The sequence below is a fragment of the Equus quagga genome, unplaced genomic scaffold, assembly GCF_021613505.1.
Source record: "Equus quagga isolate Etosha38 unplaced genomic scaffold, UCLA_HA_Equagga_1.0 270_RagTag, whole genome shotgun sequence".
Taxonomy (NCBI): domain Eukaryota; kingdom Metazoa; phylum Chordata; class Mammalia; order Perissodactyla; family Equidae; genus Equus; species Equus quagga.
Window position 1 is genome coordinate 1273973 of NW_025799872.1, and position 21386 is coordinate 1295358.

General features: G+C 39.0%; 1 protein-coding gene across 1 annotated transcript in view; it reads right to left on the reverse strand.

Annotated features, from left to right (window-relative positions):
• Window positions 1-21386, reverse strand: part of LOC124233902 (centromere protein P-like) — a 222405-nt gene that overhangs the window by 197621 nt on the left and 3398 nt on the right. Inside the window, exons 2-3 of the mRNA XM_046651189.1 lie at window positions 9310-9491; window positions 7397-7485 (exon numbers count right to left, since the gene is read on the reverse strand). Of these exons, the coding sequence (XP_046507145.1) occupies window positions 7397-7485; window positions 9310-9491 (271 nt within the window). The remainder of the gene's footprint in view (window positions 1-7396; window positions 7486-9309; window positions 9492-21386) is intronic.

Consider the following 21386-nt stretch of genomic DNA (forward strand, 5'->3'; position numbering starts at 1 on the left):
AAACAGTATGGAGATTCCTGAAAAAGTTAAAAATAGAAATACCTTGTGACCCAGCCATCCCACTACTGGGTATCTATCCTAAGAACCTGAAATCAGCAATTCCAAAAGTCCCATGCATCCCTATGTTTATCGCAGCATTATTCACAATAGCCAAGTCATGGAACCAACCTAAGTGCCCAGCAACTGATGATTGGATAAAGAAGAGATGGTATATATATACAATGGAATACTACTCAGCCATAAAAAAGGACAAAGTCCTCCCATTCACAACAACATGGATAGACCTTGAGGGTATTATGTTGAGTGAAATAAGCCAGACAGAGAAAGACGAACTCTCTATGACTCCACTCATAGGTGGTAGTTAACATATAGACAAAGAGAACTGATCGGTGGTTACCAGGGGAAAGGGCACTAGGGGTGAAGTGGTGGACCTACAACATGACTAATAATGATGTACAACTGTAATTTCACAAGGTTGTTAACTATCATAATCTTAATTAAAAAAAAAAGACATGAACTTAAAAACTCAGAGGTAAAAGACAATGTGTATGGAAAAAAATGTTCGATCTCACTAGTAATAAGATAAATGTAAGGTTAAACAATGAGATGACATTTTAATCTAAGAAACCATTTGACAATGCCTAACTCAAAATATTCATAGTCTCTGTCTCAGCAATTTGACTTCTAAGAATTTATCCTAAAGTAATAAAAAATGAAGACAAAGACTTATGAATAAAGATATTCATTACAGTGCTACACATTACAAAAAGACAAAAACAATTCTATATTCAATAATGGGGATTGTTAAATAAACTGTTAAATATTTTGATCTGCAAATTCAGGTTTTCTCCTTTACGCTAGTAAATTTTCTTCTATGTTTGCCTATAATTTCTCTTCCACTTTTTTTCGATTCTTTTTTTTATGGAAAAATCATATATTGACTCTTCATTATCTTCCACATCTCTTTTCCTTCAAACACGCTAACAAGCGATTTCTCTCAAGCCTATCCTCCTAGTCTACTATTGGCTGCATCTAGTGTAGTTTTCAGCATTATAATCATTTTATTCTTCCTTCATTTCTCTCAGGTCTCTCCTTTTCTTATTCAATTTTCTTTAAATGCTTTCGAGAGTCAGAGCAGTTTTTATATAGCACGTTCCTGTATTTCCTGGATTAATTCTTCCAAAGTAAATTTATCTCCATTTTCTTACTAATTTCTTTCATGGCAGTACTTTGACATAGGCCCTAAATGATGATGAAAGCACTCTGCACTCTCCTTGTGCTTTTAACTCCATGGGTGGTATTTTTTTAAGAGGTACATCTAGCAGTTTTTGCTATTTCCTAAGGACAGAGTGAGTGGATACTTCTTGACTCTTCCCCATTTGTCTGGGCACCATCTGACTTGTCTCTTTGTATCTTGAGCTGCTGGAGAAATGGATATTGATGGTATGTAATCTTTGTTTAGTTTTTCAGCTACTCGAGGATATAGCGGCAATTGTCAGGAGCAGCTGCAGTTTAAGTAGGCTGTCTGTAGGCATCTATCACCATATCTAATCAGAAACAGAAATTACAGAAGCACTCTTACAACTCAATAATAAAAAGACAACCCAATTGAAAAGCAGGCAAAGGATCTCAACAAACGTTTCTTTAGATGATATACAAGATGCTTAACGTCATTAGTTATCACCTGGTAGTTCCATTTGACCCAGTAATTCTACTCCTAGATATAAACCCAAGAAAAATGTACATGAATGTTTATAGCCACATTATTCATAACAGTCAATATGTGAAAACAACACAAATGCCCATCAACTGAAGAATGAATGAACAAAATGTGATATATCCACACAACAGAATATTTTTCAGTCAAAATATATATATATATATATGAAGTAATAAGACACACTATAACATGAATGAACCTTGAAAACATTATGCTAAGTCAAAGAAGCCAGTCCAAAAGACCACATATTATATGATTCTATTTACAGAAAATGTCCAGAATAGGTAAATCCATACAGACAGAAGACAGATTAGCTCTTGCTTAGGTCTGGGCAGAAGGAAGGAGACTGAGAGGTGATAAAGAAGATGGGCTTTCTTTTTGAGGTGATAAAAACGTCCTAAGTTGATGTGGTAATCATTGCACAACTCTGTGAATTTACCAAAAACTAATGAACGTATACTTTAAATGGATAAATTATATGGTATCTGAGTTATATCTCAATACAGCTGCTACAAAAGAATAAAAAATCTCAGAGGCACCTCTTGTCTTTTGTTCTAGTATGTGTGGGTGTGTTGGATTTTGGACTTACAGGCATTAGGATAGGTAAATAATCCCGTCAGCATAAAGCCTATAATTTACTGGCCCCTCTATTTTTTTTCTTTTTGGTGGGTTGTGGATTCAGTTTAGCCACTGGAAAGTTGACTTCAAGATACGGTTTGCCCATCTCTCTCCTCCCTGTCATACTGCTAACCAGGTCAATCCTCCCCAGTCGGTAAACAAGGGGAAGGACCTTATAAACAATCTGACGTCAAAGCCCCTGCCTGAGTCTCAGCAGCACATTCCTCGCTACCCCAGTCCATTTAAGATTGCAGTTCTCATTCTTTTCTACAACTTAAGGATTGTGGGTAGAGACATTCAGGATAACGGTCCAGTTAACTTTGCAAAATTTATATACTGCTCCTGAAGCAATCTGTATCAGACTTCAGTCTTTTCTTTCATTTAGGTTCAAATGTCATCATATCAAGTACACTTTCTTTGGAGTCTGTGATATGGGATTATATTCTTTTTAATTAAAACATTTCCCTCTTTTTGTCTAATTTTCTTCTTTCACTGGTTTCAGAGAGAGAAGTTATGAAAACATACTTAATCTGCCCTTTCTCCACAAACTCCCACCCATCTGATTTATTATGCTGCATGGACTGTGAATGCTGACACATGTTAATTCTGAAGTCCTTGCAACTCCTCAGAAACAGCGCTAACAACAGACAGTAAATCCTGGAACATACTTGTATGTTCCAACCACTTCTGAAAACAATAGCTATGCCAACGTGGGTAATCATTCAAATGCCCTGGGTACATTTCCCTATAAATAAGGGGGCTGAACTAGATAATCTATAAGGTCACTTTGGGTTCCAATATTCTATTCATATGATTTTAGGGCATTTTTCTAACATTGTATTACTATGATTTTACTATAACAATATTCTATAAGTAAGACAGTTTCATTATTTACGTTCCTTTTTAATATTCTGATAGCTTAACATCTCCCTCTAGTGGAAATTTTGTTTAAAAAAACATTTTAGAACACACAAGCTTGCTATGTCTTCACCATTGTTTTTTTTCCTCAAAGATAAAATTCTTAAATATAAAAATCTGCTCAACATCATAAAATGGTAAAGCCATTGTAGAAGGCAATTTGGTATTATCAATCAGAATTTACATACACATCTCCTCGACTTCGCAGTTCCACAGAGATAGATTTCTACAGGTGTACTTACACAAGTAGGCCTAGAATACGTGAGGATTTACCATGAAATAACACAAACGTAAAAACAATTCTCATCACCCCATTACATCAGAATTCTAAGTAACAACAACAAAATGAGACAGTCCTTTGTTCTCTTCTCCAAGAAAGTCTCTGAGTCCCATATGACTTATCCCTAAAATCTTGCTCATTTGAGGGGCTGGCCCCGTGGCTGAGTGGTTAAGTTCGCGCGCTCTGCTGCAGGCTGCCCAGTGTTTCGTTGGTTCGAATCCTGGGCGCGGACATGGCACTGCTCATCAAGCCACGCTGAGGCAGCGTCCCACATACCACAACTAGAAGGACCCACAACGAAGAATATACAACCATGTACTGGAGGGGCTTTGGGGAGAAAAAGGAAAAAATAAAATCTTTAAAAAAAAAAAAAAAATCTTGCTCATTTGGGAGTTTTTGTGATAGCTTTTAACATCTTGCTTACCAGTCTGGTTCTCAAAAAGAATCATAAAATTGGAAATGTGCAGAGAAAGCAAGCATTCTTAACATAGGGAGAGCATACTCTTTCTGTAGCAAATTAAGTAAAATCAAGCAATTTAAAAACACCTACATACTTTGGGGGTCGGCCCCATGGCTGAGTGGTCAAGTTCGTGCGCTCCACTTCGGCAGCCCAGGGTTTTGCCAGTTCAGATCCTGGGCGCAGACATGGCACCGCTCATCAGGCCATGCTGAGGCAGTGTGCCACACAGCACAACCAGAGGCACTCACAGCTAGAGTATACAACTATGTGTTGGGGGGCTTTGGGGAGAAGAAGGAAAAAACACCCAAAAACACCTACATACTTTGAAATGTGAACAACAACTTACATCTCTTTATCTGGCAATTACTGTGTTCTATGTCTGTAAAAGACTATCTGTAAAAGAATATCAGCTGTTCCTCTCCTTAGATTTTTTTCCTGCATCCCCTAACGCATATGGGACAGAAACTGCTGGTAGATCCCAGTATTTGTACTTCTTTCTTGCCCCAATTTTTCACTGGCCACACGGCCATGCACAACGAAGACTACATTTCCAGCCTTCCTTGTGCTAACTTATTGGCCAATGGAATGTAGGTGAAAATGAGGGATATTACAAGTTCGAGAAAGTGTCCTTCACGGGAAAAGGTGAGCCCTTGTTTGCCCACCCCTTCCTGATGCCTGAAATGCTAAAGTGATAATTGCACCATGATTTGGAAGCCAGGTGGGTGATGGCAGAGCCTGATGATTATGAAGTCACAATACTAGCCTTTGAACACTTACCCTACAATCTGTTTAAGCAGCTGAGAAATAAATGTCTAGTACTTTGAACCACCCTTATTTTTAAGTTTTCTGTCATGTGCAGCTCAACTAATTCTAATTCACTCAGCATGTGAGCTAACAGTATAAATTTAGGCCATTACTAAATTGTCACAAAATTTTTGATCATGCTTTGGTGGTATGGGGGTGAGAATATTAGCTTAAAATACTGTTGACAGGAAGGTGAGGTCTGGGCTGATGTCGTCACTGCCTGGTAGGAGGCAGGGAGCATGGCCACTGCTGCAAGGGTAGCAGGGCCTGTGTGGCAGGGCCCACATGGTTCTGGTCCTGTCTGTGCAGCCTCAGGGCGGACAGCAACGACCAGGAGGCCAAGCCACGGTGGGAGCTACAGGGGCCCAGTGCCAGTTCACGCTAGGAATGCCTCTGGTCAGGCAGTAGTCATTCTTCAGAAGCACATCGAGTTATAACAAATTTCCCCAAACTGTGATCTGACTCGTGATAAGATGAAACTACCATTTGACGTTTTCCTTCAGATACTTAAGGTGACCCAAGTATGCATTTTAAACAAAATGAAGTTACAATACTGCAGTCTATTTCATCTCTCAAGCCACAGCCCCATTAACGAGAACTCTGATAATCTCTGGGCACAACCATCCTACAGTGTACAGCTCCACTGAGCAGCTCATTGACCCCAACTTCAGAGGACAGTCTTTCTCTTTTCAGACAGACTTGTGCATAAGCCTCCAAAGGACAAGCCTAATTTTGCCCACAGTCTAGCTTCTCTCCAGATAACCATGGAGAGACTGTGAAAAAGACATATACCTACAGCAGAAAAAGCCTTCAGGACCCCAAGGCTCCCAGGATACTCCTGAGAAGTTTCCTGGGCAATGTGTCCAGTGACAGTGCAAATGTTCTCAGACATGGGACTGGACCTGAGGCCTATGACTCCTCCAACCTTACCATGGACTGTAGTCCTGGCCCATTAATAGAAGTCAGGATGCAGGTGAATATTTGGTGTATCACCACTCTGAGTTAAGGATCACATTAGCCACAAAGAAAGAAAATGCATTTGGTCCGATTATGCAACATTCTGCAATGGGAAAACATCCAGGAGCTCCTGGGCTGCACAAAAGAGAAGCATGGGATCCTGACACAGACTGTTAATCCAAAATGACACCAATCCATTTGGGCCCATGTTCTGTTTTAGTCTTCAGCAGATGATCTTTGAGGTCATACAGGACTATGATATTGCCTTAGTGATCATGCATGGCCCCAAGGCCTGGTGCCAACCTGGGAACAGTGTACCTTGCCTAGGGTCACCCATCACCCATGCCCCTGTGTCAGATCCTGCTCAATCAGCATTGGCAACGCCACACTGTGGATGTTCTTGGTCATCCTGACAGGACCAAGCTGGGAGCTATCATCAGATGAGGCGCCCAGACCTCCCTCAGCCCATTCCCAGCCTGCCAGTGTCAGTGGTCAACTAGAGACATGGCTTGCAAAAAGTTTATAAAAAGCAAAAGCTCTAGCCCAGCTATCCGGACCCAGGCACTCTTGACTAGTTGGGGCAGTGTCTGACACCTAAGGAGGCAGGGTCCTGATTACCTAACATTAACTCCTGTTCCATACAAGAAGGGACAACTTGGGGCTGTTTTTGTGGCTGAGGACAAGGATGAGGAATCCTGGCACATGACTGAACACAACCAAGCAGCTTGTCAGCAAGACTTAGCACTGCAACTATCTGATGACCTGAGGTTGAGGCAGCCTGCCTGCCCTTCCCTGTTCTTCTCTACATACACTCCCTGTAGGCCCAGCTCACAAAATCAACTGATTGAGATTGCTTTCTGCTATCAAAGTATGTGCCTAGTCCCGGTCAGTTCTCAAAATTATGCCTGGATCCCACTCTTCCTGAAACCAGCCTTTGAAGGTGTCTAAGCCTTGTACTGCCCCATCCTGGCCAAAGGCTGCATGTTATCATTCTGTCTGCTTCCTGATTTTATGTGAAAATCTTAGTCAAAAGTATCTTTCTCCTGTGCTGTGTCTCAGTAGTCCAGTATAACTTGCTGGCGTATCCATGAACCACCTTGGCGTCTAATCCTCCAACCCTGAGCAGTTTTCAGATGGCTGTAGTCCCAGATGACCACAATCTCATGAGAGGCCCTAAGCAAGAACACTCAACTAAGCTGCTCCCAAATTCCTGACCAATGGAAAATGGGTGAGATAATAAATGTTTTTGTTGTTTTAAGCTATTAAATTTTGAGGAAATTTGTTAAGCAGCAAGAGATAACTAATAGAAAATAGACGGCTGGCATATCAACTGACTCAAAGGGCATCCAGGACTGTTCCCATGACCTGTGGCTTGCACTGGGAGCCCAGGAGCATCTTGCTCCCTGCCCTCCAACAAAGCACCTATGTCCTCAGCAACAACCCTACCATACACAATTGCTGGGTATTTACACTTAAAAAAATTTTTTGAAATGGTATCACTTTGCACAAATGTGCTACAAGGGGCCCCAGCTCATGAACTCCTCCTCAGCTCGGCCACTGCTGGAGGCCGGGGATGGAGGGGAATTTTTTATTCCATAGCAGCAGAATCTCTGTTATCACAACACACTCCTTAACTTACCTGGATTTCCAGAATCTGAAATTCAAGTTGAAATGTAATCATGTGGCAATTTCCTGATAATCTGTGTCTCTGTAGAACTTTCTTTATACCTGTAAATCAAAAAACCAAATATTTTGCTTGAAAAGTAACAATTTCCTTCAAATATCTATTGTTCAATTTTGTGTGAATATCTATAATACATGTGAGTATATGTGTGAAAGCGTATGTTAGTATTTGCAATGAAAATATCTGGAAGAACGTGCATCAAATTGATTAGCTTTGCAAAATAGCACTGAAGACAACTTATACTTTCTACTTCTCAATTATACCAAAGATTAAGGTATGAAATAGAAATATGCTAGTATAACCCTAGACAAATTTGAATCATGATAACTGTTATTTTTCATTTTTGCAACTTTATCTGCTTCTAGTTGAAGACAGTAAATTGGATCCATGTATTTACCTCTGTTATCTCTCAAAACTTTACTAAAACGATATCAGAAGGTTTCTTTTAGGTATAACATGAATGCACTTAAATGCATAAAATGCCGTATTCTTAAGTATACAGTGTGATTTTTTTTTAACATATGTATTTCCCATGTAACCACCACAGAGATCAAGATACAGAAATTTTAAAGTACCCCATAAAGTTTCCTCATGCCTTTTCCCAGGTTATACACTACCCCCCAAGAGATAACCATTATTCTGACTTTATCACCATCTAGGTTTGCTAATGAAGGTATTTTTAGAAGGGCACAATTCTACAAGGATAAAGAGAAGAAGATGAGAGTAACCTAATTTTGGAAGCTGGAAATCAGATGGATGAGCCAGATATCACGTGGAAAAGTGAGACTGACCTGGCAGACCCAAGAATGCGGAAAGTTCGGAATCAAGCCATTCACACAACATGAGAAGGGCTTTCTAAAATTGGTAGCACCAAGAACTTCAGCAGATGGGGTGAACCTGGGACTCAAACTAGGAAGACTGAGACTCCTTCACACTAGTAAAAGTCTTGTACCTGATCTAATCTCACTCTCCATCCTCTCTGTATTCCATCTCCTCCTCTCAAGCACCTGGAGTGTCTAAATTCCATCAGTCATTTCTATATGTAATTCAAACTTCTAGTGAGGTAAGTTGCCCAAGACCCTCTGAGGGTCACTCTCTCTCCTGTCATGAGGGCTATTTCAGTGGAAAAGTCAGGAAGCATTTCCAAAAGCGATTCCTTCCTTAGGGAATGTTATTCTTGTCCCAAGTTCTCAACATCCAACTGTACAGCTGAATTGGCCTCCCCTTCCCTGTTAGTGCATCACATATCCGTGCAATAAAACCTAGGCACTGGGACCAGAAACTCTCCTTTGGCAAATGGTCTAGCTGCTGAAACATTTATCTTGGCCATAGGCCATGTTCATTAGGAGTAGAACACTGTACATGAGGCAACTCTCATGTCAGTAGCAACAACTCCTAAGAGTTGTTGTTCTTACAATCACTTATCTCTGTTACCTGAGTATTAAGTTACTTAATGACAGAGACTGTGCCTTCTTTAACCTCTACCTCAGGCAGCGCTTTTTTTGGTGAGTAAGATTGTCGCTGAGCTAACATCTGTGCCACTCTTCCTCTATTTCATATGTGGGATGCTGCCACAGCACAGCTTGATGACTGGTGTGTAGGTCTGTGCCCAGGATCCGAACCCACAAACCCTGGGTCACTGAAGTGGACCATGCAAACTTAACCACTACACCACAGGGCCAGCCCCTCAGGCGGCTTTTAAAAGAGTCTTATGGATGCTGTCATGTTCAAAAGACACCTGGCAAAACAAGCCTACCACAATCACACATTCAAATAGTTACCTTGTAGAATTTTAATTCAATGATATGACAACCAATTTCCTGTGCATACAAGGTTAGCTTCAACACCTCTTCTAGATTAACACTTACTCTTTTCTGTCATCTCAGTGCTTGTCAGGTCCTTTGTCTTCTTGGAGTAATTTCTTATCTTGATGCCAGTAAGTGTACTTAGAAATAAAATTTCTGATTCCAAATGTCCAAGATGACTTCTCAGATCTTTTGAAGATTCCCATCCTTCAGAATCTGATTGGTATATTTCTTGAAAGGATTTTCTAAAAAGCAAATATCAGAAATAATTATGCCAATGAGGAAACCACTAACAAGGATTTCACTGAATTTCTTTAAACAATTCCCATTTTGTCCTTCTTACTCTCTTCCCATTAAAACTACCTAAGATTTTTTTCTCAAAACCAATGTAGCTACTAACACAGCAATCTTTATTCTCAACACAAAATAAACCTAATCAAATTATACTACCAGATTTGTACATATTAGAAACAACTGTAAAATAAATTATAACATGAGTACTTTGCAAAATTAGAATGTCTCATATCCCAAGACATCTCAAATTATTTTAAAAGATGTCACAAAATTGAAAACAAAATAAATTAGCCAGGTTTAAATTCTAAAACAAAGTATCCCAGAGCATTTTATACTAAGAAAGAAATTCTGAGGAAATCTAAGAATGGGAGTGGGGTGGGGAGGGGAGAATTTCAAAGGAATAACAGCATTATCTCTTTAAGCAACACTGTGACCAGACATTCTTCAATGAGAACATATAACTCTATTTTCCTTGAAAAGGAGTAAAATTTCAGCTAATAATCACACTGAATGGCATTTTACTTTATGTCATCCTTTATTGCCCTTGTACGATCTGCTGTATTCTACACTGTTGACTTGTGCCATCTTTAAACATGCCTTCCTTTGATGTCGGGGCGCAATTATCTTGATTTTCACTTTACATCTTGGGTCCTCTACTGTCCCTGCTTCTTACCTCCAACCTTGGAATAAAACCCTAACACTCTTTCCTCTGCTGTCCTAAATATGCATTCTCTCATTCCAGAGGAATACTCGATGATTAATCTCAGCATTTCTGTGACAGTACCTCCTAAAGCACACCTCTAACCATTTATCTCTTCTTCCTCCAAGGTAGACTTAGCTTGATAACTCACCAAATGTTTTCCTCAAGGTAACTTTTCCTCCAAATTGTCGTACTTTCGTTAATGATAAAAGCTATCCCTTGATATCTCAAGCTCCATATCTCTGGAGTCATCCTTCGCTCTGTTACTCCCTTCGCATCTGGACCTACTGCCATCCTTTCTGCTCCTTCACATAGGTATCCTTCCTTTTCTATTCTTAATTCCACTGCATTAGCCTATCCTCTTTTGACCTCATACCATGTCTATAGGAAATAACCCAACTCTGAATTTTTCTTTTTTTAAAGATTGGCACCTGGGCTAACAATTGTTGCCAATCTTTTTTTTTTCCTGCTTTATCTCCCCAACTCCCCCCACACCCCGTACATAGTTGTATATCTTAGTTGCAGGTCCTTCTAGTTGTGGCTCATGGGACGCCACCTCAACGTGACCTGATGAGCAGTGCCATGTCTGCGCCCAGGATCCGAACCCTGGGCCACTGCAGCAGAGCGCGCAAACTTAACCACTCAGCCACGGAGCCGGCCCCCAACTCTGTATTCTTCACACTGGGGATCTAAAACTTGTATAAGTCTGTAAAAAACGTTTACAATTTTTTTTAATGCTAATTTAAAATATTAACATAGGGTCTGGCCTGGTGGCATAGTGGTAACGTTCGTGTACTCTACTTCAGCAGCCCGGGGTTTGCAGGTTTGAATCCTGGGCATAGACCTACATACCACTCATCAAGCCATGCTGTGGTGGCATCCCACGTACAAATAGAGGAGGACTGGCACAGATGTTAGCTCAGCAACAATCTTCCTCAAGCAAAAAGAGGAGGATTGGCGACAGATGTTAGCTCAGGGCAAATCTTCCTCACCAAAAAAATAATAATAATAATAATGTAAATATATTCTATATCATCTGAGAGACTACCACATGCTCTTTTATACTTGTCATCATGGATTGATGAAAGAAATTATTTTATACATAGAAAGCTAATGAAAAAGAGAGGCAATCTTCATATATAAATGATGAGTTCCTGCCAAGTGAATATCAAATAATGTCACATCAAACTATGAATGAAAATTTCAAGGTATTGCCAATAAGCAAAGTGATAAGATAATCAGTCATCACATTAAAGGACAGACATGCAGAACTCAAAAAGAACCTGTGGCTGAAAAAGCAGAGGATGGGGAGTTATTGTTTAATGGGTACAGAGTTTCACTTTGGGGCAACAAAAAAGTTCAAGAGACGGATATTGGTGATGGTTGCATGACAAGGTGAAAGTGCTTAATGCTACTGAACTGTACACTTAAAAAGTGTACAGTGTACCAAAAAAGGGTAAGTTTTATGTTATGTATATTTTTCACACACGAAAAAAGACAACTTGAATATTCTCGTTCACAGCAGTGATTTACTTTGAGCAAAATATTATTAACCCAGGGGCTGGCCCCGTGGCCGAGTGGTTAAGTTCGCGCGCTCCGCTGCAGGCGGCCCAGTGTTTCGTTGGTTCGAATCCTGGGCGCGGACATGGCACTGCTCATAAAACCACGCTGAGGCAGCGTCCCATATGCCACAACTAGAAGGAGGACCCACAACGAAGAATATACAACTATGTACCGGGGGGGCTTTGGGGAGAAAAAGGAAAAAAAAATAAAATCTTTAAAAAAAAAAAAATATTATTAACCCACTTCAATTAATGATGTTAGTTTTAAAGATTTTGAGTTATGAATTTTATTGGTTTTGTAGTGTTATTTGTAAATCTGTCTTAGTAGTAAATGTTCTTGATCAAAATAGAAGTTCACAAGAAGCCTTTTTCTTTTAAAACAAATCTATACAAGATTTGAGTCTAAAAGTCAATGATCTAGGTTTCTGGGAACAAAGAGTAGGGAGCACCAGAAATCCGTCTCCCCACCTAGACAACAATTACACTGGCAGAAGCTGTCTAATATAACTTTTTTCTAGAGTCTGTTGAAGGTTTGCAACTTCCAGTAGAAGGCATGGAAGTAAACTGAGGTCAAGTTCGGGCAATTTCAGCTCTTACCACAGTAGCAGCTACTCATCCCCCATTCTAACAACATGGCAAGCTGCTGTGCACACATTCCTGGAGCAGCCTGCACACAGCTTAGGGGAGCCAGGGTGGGCAAAAACGACTCTCTCTCCCAAATAGTGGGAATTTGTGCTCCAACTGCAGATTGCTGCTTCTGATCACAGAGGTGCAGATTAAGGCAGGCAGACATTGTTGCAGACCCCTTCTGGTCTGGCTCAATTGACTTCCAGGAGACTTAAAGAGCCGTTGCTCTTTCTCCCCCATCATTTTGGCTCTTCTCCTTGAGGAGCCAGACACTAAAGACTAGGACATTCAAAATGAAATGAATATATAGGGAAAATTAGAAAGTGACTGTGCATGCCCAAGAAAAGATTCAGAAAAGACCTGAGGAGACATTAAGTTTGCACCTCAGGCTCATGCTCAGCAGAGACAGCCTGCAACAATCAAAAATACAAAAACACAGCAAACCTAGGGGAAGGGGGGAGAATCTGATCCCAGAGTTACACATTATTAGATTCAAATCCAGTGTTCAACAAAAAGTCACAAGGCATACAAAGAAACAGAAAGGTATGTCCCATTCAGAGGAAAAAGTGATTCAACAGAATCTGTACCTGCAAAAGACTTAATGACAGATATATTAGAAATAGACAAAAACAATGGTCTTAAAGGTCCTCAAAGAAATAAAAGAAGATGCGGAGAAAGTCAACAAAACAAGCTATAAACAAAATAGAAACATTAATAAAGAGATAGAAAACCTAAAAAGAAACTGAAAGTGGTGGAGCTGAAAAGTACAATAACTGAAATGAAGAATTCACTAGAGGGATTCAAAGGCAGATTTGAAGAGGCAGAAGAAAGAATCAGTGAACTTCAAGATAAGACAATGAAAATTATTGAAGCTAAGGAACGGAAAGAAAAAAGACTGAAGAAAAGCAAACAGAGCCTAAAGGATACGCAGGACACCATCAAAATGACCAAGAGACGCATAAAGGGAGACCAAAATGAGGAGAGAGAAAGGAGCAGAGAGAATATTTGAAGAAATAATGGCTGAAAACAACCCAAATTTGTTGAAAGACATGAGTATAAACATCCAAGAAACTCCAAGTAAGATGAACTTAAAAAGACTCACACTAAGACATTATCCAATTTTCAAAAGCCAAGAATAAAGAGAGATCTTGAAAGCAGGAAGAGAGGAGCAAATCATCACATAAAAGGGATTCTCAACAAGAAATGAACAGATTTATCATCAGAACTTACAGAGGCCAGAAGACAGTAGGTTGATATAGTCAAAGTGCTAAAAGAAAAAACCATCAATCAATAATCCTATACCTGGCAAAACTGTCCTTGAAAAGTAAGCAAGAAATTAAGACATTTCCAAATAAACAAAAGCTGAGGGTTTGTTACCACTAGACATACCCTGCAAGAAATGCTCAAAGGAGTCCAGTAAGGTGAAGTAAAAGGACACTAGACAGAGACTTGAAGCCATATGTCAAAATAAAGATCTCAATACAGATAATACATGCACAACTGTAAATCTAGTATCATTGTCACAATGGTTTGTAACTGCTTTTTGCTTTCTACATGATCTAAAAGATTAACATGTAAAGAAATTATTTGTTTAAAGCTACTATACTGTAACTTTTGTTTTTAACTCTAAATCTTGTTTTCTATAAAATTTAAGAGAACAATGCATTTAAAAGAATTATTTGTTTGGTGGTACACAATGTATAAAGATCTAATTTTGTGACATCAAAAAGTGAAAAGGGTGGAGATGGAGCTATAAATAAGCCAAGGTCTTGCACATTATTGAAATTAGGCTGCTACAAATTCAAATTAGAGTGTTGTAACTTTAGGATATTAAACATAATCTCTCTAGTAGCCACAAAGAAAACAGCTATAAAATATAGATAAAAGGAAATGAGAAAGTAATTTAAACATTTCATTCCAAAAAATCAACCACCAAAAGAAGACAGAAGTGGAGGAAATGAGGGACAAAAACACTTAAGGGTATATAAAAAACAAATAGCAAAATGACAGAAGTAAGTTTCTCCTTATCAGAACTTGTGTAAATGTCAATGGCTAAACTCTCCAAACAAAAGATAAATATTGGTAGAATGGATAAAAACACATGATCCAGCCATATGCTGTCTACAAGAGAATCACTTTCGATTCAAAGACACAGATTGAATGTGAAAGAATGGAAAAAAATATCCACGCAAAAAGTAACCAAAAGAGAGCAGGAGTGGGTATACTAATAGCAGACACAACAGACTTTAAATCAAAAAAGGTTACAGGAGAAAGAAGGACATTACATATTAATGAAAGGTTCAATATAACAAGATACAAAAATTATAAACATTTATGCACTAATGACAGCTTATCAAAATATATGAGGCAAAAACTGACAGAATTGAAGGGAGAAACAGTTCTATAGTAATAGTTGGAGTTCCAGTTCAAGCCGGTTCGAATCCCAGGTGCAGACATGGTACTGCTTGGCAAGCCATGCTGTGGGAGACGGCCCACATATAAAGTGGAGGAAGAGGGTACGGATGTTAGCTCAGGGCTAATCTTCCTCAAAAAAAAAAAAAGATGATGACATAAGAGGGTCCTGAACTTACCTCCTCTCACAGACACACTGAATCTACACCTATATACAGAACAATTTCCTCTGAAAGAAATCCAAAAACTAGCTGAGCAACTCCTACACATCAGGCAAATGAGAAAAAATCCACACCAAAACAAACAGGAGAGGCTGGGACACAATCCCATCATAAACGCCACCCCCAGCGTGGTGATCCACAATCAAGAGGGAACTAACAACCCCAAGCTTCTCACTGAGGCGCAAAATGTTTGAACTCAACAGGTGGGACCCCAACTTCTAAGACTAGCATCTGTGAAACAAGCCCCCAAAACATCTAGTTTTGAAAGCCAACAGGGCTTGTGTCCATGAGACCCACAAGGCTATAGAGAACTGAGAAATAGTTCTTACAGGCCTCATGCGCACAGACTCACTCATCCCAGGGCCCAGCACAGAGGCAGCCAAAATAAAAGTGCCCAGTCTTTTTGTGAATGAGGCCTATTTCCTACCTTAAAGCTTTGACCTGAAGGGCAGGCTTCTAATTTAACACACATCTAAGAGTCTGCAATACTCTGCAAAGACAGAGGCCAGTGGGCATGGCCATCTTTGCATTCTCCCTCTGATTCACTCCAGATCACCATTACCTCTCAGGAAGGAGCTTGTGCACTCATCTGGCACCCTAATTTTTGCAGCTACTCCCCAAGAGACACCTCTTTTTTTCCTTTTTCTTTTTAATTTTTTATTGAGTTAATGATAGGTTATAATCTTGTGAAATTTTAGTTGTACATTATTGTCTGTCAGTCGTGTTGTAGGTGCAACCGTTCACCCTTTGTGCCCATCCCCCAACCCCCTTTCCCCTGGTAGCCAGTAATCTGTTTTCTTTGTCCACATGTTTAAATCCAAGGGACACCTCTTGATGGCCTGGCTCTGGTAACCAGCAGAACTTATGTTCACGGTTCCTGTAGGACTGCAACAAATGGAGAAATAGTTCTTAACTACCTGTCCCAGGGCACAGTGCAGAGAGAGAAGACTGAAACACAACACCAGTCTTTTGTGAAAGAGGAATATTAGCTTATTTCATAGCTGGGGTCTGAAGGGAAGGGTTCTAATTAAACATACATCTAGGCCCAACTACAATCCTCTCCAAAGACTGGGGAGGCAGGTGGGCACAATCTTCACACTCTCCCTCTGCCCAGCCCCAAGTCATTGGTGTCTCCAAGAAAGGAGCTTGTATACACATCTGGCACTCCGACTTTTGTGGCTGCTGCCCAGAGGAAACATCCCTTCATAGCCTGGTTCTGTTGGCCAGTGAGGCTTGTGTTCATGGGCTTAACAGGAAAGCAGCAAAGAAATATTTCTTACCTGGCTATCACACCAGGGCCCAGTGCACAGAGAGCAGACAGAAACACCTATCTGTCAGTCTTCCCCTGAAAGAGATATATTTGCATATTTTAAAAGCTGCTGCCTGAGGATCTGATTTCCAGTTTGCCTGAATCCAGGTGCTGACTAAGATCCTCTCCTTTGGCACGCTGACAAATCTTGGCATACCCTCAAATACTAGGAGCCACTAACAATAAAGTAGGCTGCTTGGATAAACACAACCAAATGCAGCACTGAAATAATAACGTTCATCTACTAGGTGAGGCTACGCCTTCAAGACTGCAAGAGGTGGCGGTTTTATCTAATGCATAGAATCAATGTAACAGAATAGAGAGCCCAGAAATAAACCCATAGATATATGGTCAATTAACTTGACACAATGGGGCCAAGAAGATACAATGGGGAAAAACAGTCTCTTCAATAAAAGGTGCTGGGAAAACTGAACAGTCACACTTAAAAGAATGAAACTGAACTATTATCTTACACCATACACGAAAATTAACTCAAAATGGATTAAAGACTTGAATGTAAAACCCAACACCATAAAACTCTTAAAAGAAATCACAGGTGGTAAGCTCCTTGACATTGGTCATGTCAGTAATTTCTTGGATTTGACACCAAAAGCAAAGGCAACAAAATTAAAAATAAACAAGTGGGACTACATCAAACTAAAAAGGTTTTAAACAGCAAAGGAAACCATCAACAAAATGAAAAGGCAACCTATGGAATGGGCGAAAATATTTATGAATCATATATCTGATGAGGAGTTAATACCCAAAACACATAAAGAACTCATACAACTCAACAGGAAACACACATTCTGATTAAAAAATAGGCAGAGGTTCTGAATAGACATTTTTCCAAAGACATATAGATGACCAACAGGTACATGTAAAGGCGCTCCCCATCACTAACCATCAGGGAAATGCAAATCAAAACCAAAATGAGATGTTACCTCACACCTGTCAGAATGGCTATTACCAGAAAGACAAAAAATAACAGGGGCGGGCAAAGACGTGAAGAAAAGACAATCTGTGTGCACAAGGTAAATTGGTGCAGCCACTATGGAAAACAGTAAGAAGGTTCCTCAAAAAGAATTAAAAATAGAACTATCATATGATCCAGTGATTCCTGTTCTGGGTATTTATCCAAAGGAAACAAAAACACTAACTCAAAAAGACATATGCACCCCTGTGTTCATTGCAGCATTATTTATAATTGTGCAACCTAACTGGACATGGAAGCAACCTAACTGACCATTGATGGAGGAATGGATAAAGAAAATGTAAGTCTATATATAAAATGAAACATTATTCAGCTAGAAAAAAGAGGGATATCTTGCCATTTGCAACAACATGGATGGACCTCAAGAGCATTATGCTAAGTGAAATGTCAAAGAAAGATAAATACTGCATGATCACACTTATATGTGGAATCTGAAAAAAAAAGAAAAAGAATTTCCAGACACAGAGAATAGACTGGCGGTGGCCAGAGGTGTGGGGGTGGGTGAAATGGGTAAAGATGTTCAAAAGGTACATACTTCCAGTTATAAAATAAATAAGTCCTGAGGATGTAATGTACAGCATGGTGACTACAGTTAGTAATATACTATATTGTACATTTGAAAGTTGCTAAGAAAGTAAATCTTAGAAGTTCTCACCACAAGAAAAAAATTAGTAACTATGTATGGTGATGGATGTAAGTAGACTTACTGTGGCCATCATTTCGCAGTATATACAAATTTTGAATCATTATTTGTACACCTGAAACTAATATAATGCTATATGTCAATTATAGCTCAATAAAAAATAACAGTTGGAGACTTCAATACTTTACTCACAATAATGGATACAACAACCAGACAGAAAATAAGTAAGAAAACAGAGGACTTAACAGACCAACTAGATCTAGAGACACACAGAACACGCTACACAACAACAAGCGAATACAAATTCTTCCCAAGTGCACGAGGGACATTTTCAAGGATAGATCATATATTGGGCAAGAAATTAAGTCTCAATGGATTTTAAAAGATAGGTATCACAGAAAGTATCTTTTCCAACTGCAATGGGATGAAGTTAGAAATCAATAACAGAAGGAAAACTGGAAAATTCACAAAATTGTGGAAATTAAACAACACACTTTTAAACAACCAATAGATGAAAGGTGAAATCACAAAGGAAAAGAGAAAACACTTAAAGATGAATGAGAATGCAAATACAACATACCAAAATTTAAGGGACAGCAAAAGTAGTACTGAGAGGGAAATTTATAGGTATAAACACTTAAATTAAAAAACAAGAAAAATCTCAAGTCAACAACCTAATGTTACAACTTAAGGAATTAGAAAAAAGAATGAACTAAACCCAAAGCTAGCAGAAAGAAGGAAATAATAAAGATTAGAGCAAAGATAAATGAAATAGACACTAGAAAAATAGAGAGAAATCAATGAAACCAAAAGTTAGTTCTTTGAAAAGATAAATAAAATTGACAAACCTTTAGCTAGATGGACTAAACGAAAGTGATGACTCAAATTACTAAAATCAGAACTGAAAGTGGGGACATTACTACTGATTCTACAAAAATAAAAAGGATTATGCAAGTACTACAGACAATTGTATGCCCATAAATTGGATAACCTACATGAAAGGGCCAAATTCCTAGAAACACAAAACTTGCTAAGACCTAATCATGAAGAAATAGAAAATCTGAATAGACCTATAACTAGTAAAGACATTGAATCAATAATCTAAAATCTCCCAACAAAGAAAAGCCCTGGACCTGATGGCTTCACAGGTGAATTCTACCAAACACTTAATCAAGAACTAATACTAATCCTTCTCAGACTTTTCGAAAAAATTGAGGAGGAGGGAAGACTTCCTAACTCATTCTATTAGGCCAGCATTACTCAACATCAAAGCCAAAGACAAAACAAGAAAAGAAAACTAGAGACCAATATTACTTACGAACGTTGATGTACAAATCCTCAACAAGGGGCCAGCCCCACGGCACAGTGGTTAAATTCAGCACACTCTGCTTCAGCAGCCTGGGTTCACAGGTTTGGATCCCAGCCACAGACCTACATCACTCATCAGCCATGCTCTGTGGCAGCGACCCACATACAAAATAGAGGAAGAATGGCACAGATGTTAGCTGAGGGCTAATTTTCCTCAAGCAAAAAAAGAGGAAGATTAGCAACAGATGTTAGCTCAGGGTGAGTCTTCCTCAGCAAAAAAAAAAAAGAAAAAAGAAAAACTACCCTCAGCAAAACAGTAGCAAACCAAATTAAGCAGCATATTAAAAGGATTATACATCATGACCAAGGGGATTTATTCCTGGAATGCAAGGATGGTTCAACATATGAAAATTGATCAACGTAATACACCATATTAACAGAATGAAGGAAAAAAACACATGATCATTTCAACTGATGCAGAAAAAGCATTTGACAAAATTAACACATTTTCATGATAAAATACTCAAAAAACTAGGAATAAAAGGAAACTATCTCAACATAATAAAAGCCATATATGAAAAACTCACACCAAACATCATAGTCAATGGTGAAAGACCAAAAACTTTTCCTCTAAGATCAGGAACAAGATAAGGGTGCCCACTTTTGTCACCAACAGAAATCCCTAAAACAATTTCCATGTCTAATGCTTTGTTTTTAAGTTGTCCTTGCTTATAGGAACTAAGGCAGAACGTTGCCAGATGGCCAAACTGCAGAACTGGTTCAAACCAGAAAGGTCCAAGATGGTGATGGGGTGCCACGTGCAAAAGGAAACTTGTGCAAAAGGTGCCATGTGCAAGAAGGGAAGATCTGCACACGCCCCAAATGACTCCTCCTCCTTCACATCCCATAAGAACCCTGGTCATCTTTCCTTCAGAGAGAAGATGTTTGAGAGCATGAGCTCTGCCTCCTCTATTTGTCAATCAATGAATAGTTTCTGCTCTGCTATTTCAAATTCAGTCTCATTCTAGTGGCACAAGCGGCTCCAGGCAAAAGGACCCTCTTGAGTGTCACCAGTCCTTTAGGGCTTGGTAACACTTTTACCACTTCAATTCAACATAGTAGTAGAAATTTCAGGTAGAGCAATTAGGCAAGAAAAAGAAATAAAAGGTACCCAAATTGGAAAGGAAGAAGTGAAAACCGACCCCGTTTGCAGATGGTATGGTCTGACATGTACAAAACCATCAAGATTCCACAAAAAAACTGTTAGAGCTGATAAATGAAATCATCAGGATACAAAGTCATAACACAAAAATCAGATGTGTTTCTATATACCAACAATAAGCAATCTGAAAAGGAAATTACAAAAACAATTCCATGTATAACAGCATCAAAGAATATAATATTTAGGAATTAACTTAACCAAGAAGGTAAAAGACTTGCACAATGAAAACTGCAAAACATCGCTGAAAGAAATTAAAGAAGACATAAATAAATGGAAACACTTCTCATGTTCATTGACTGGAAGACTTAACATTATTAAAACGTAAACATTACCCAAAGCGATCTACAGATTCAATGCAATGTCTATTAAAATCCCAATGAGGTTTTTTACAGGAATAGAAAAACTCATCCTGGAATCTCAAGGGATCCCAAACAGCCAAAACAATCTTGAAAAGGAAGGAAACTGGAAGAGTTATACTTCCTGTTTCAAAACTTATCTCAAAGCTATGGTCATCAAAACAGTGTGGTAGTGGCATAAAGACAGACATATAGATTAATGGAATAGAATAGAGAACCCAGAAATAAACCCTTGCTTATAAGGTCAAATGATTTTTGACATGCCTGCCAATACCATTTAAATGCTGCTGGGAAAAGCGGATGTCCAGGGGCAAAAGAATGAAGGTGGACCCTTACCTAACATCATACACCAAAATTAACTCAAATTGGATCAAATGTCTAAACGTAAAACCTAAAACAATAAAACTCTTGGAAGAAAACATAGGACAAAAGCATCACAACATTGGATTTGGCAATGATTTCTTGGATATGACACCAAAGGCACAGGTAACA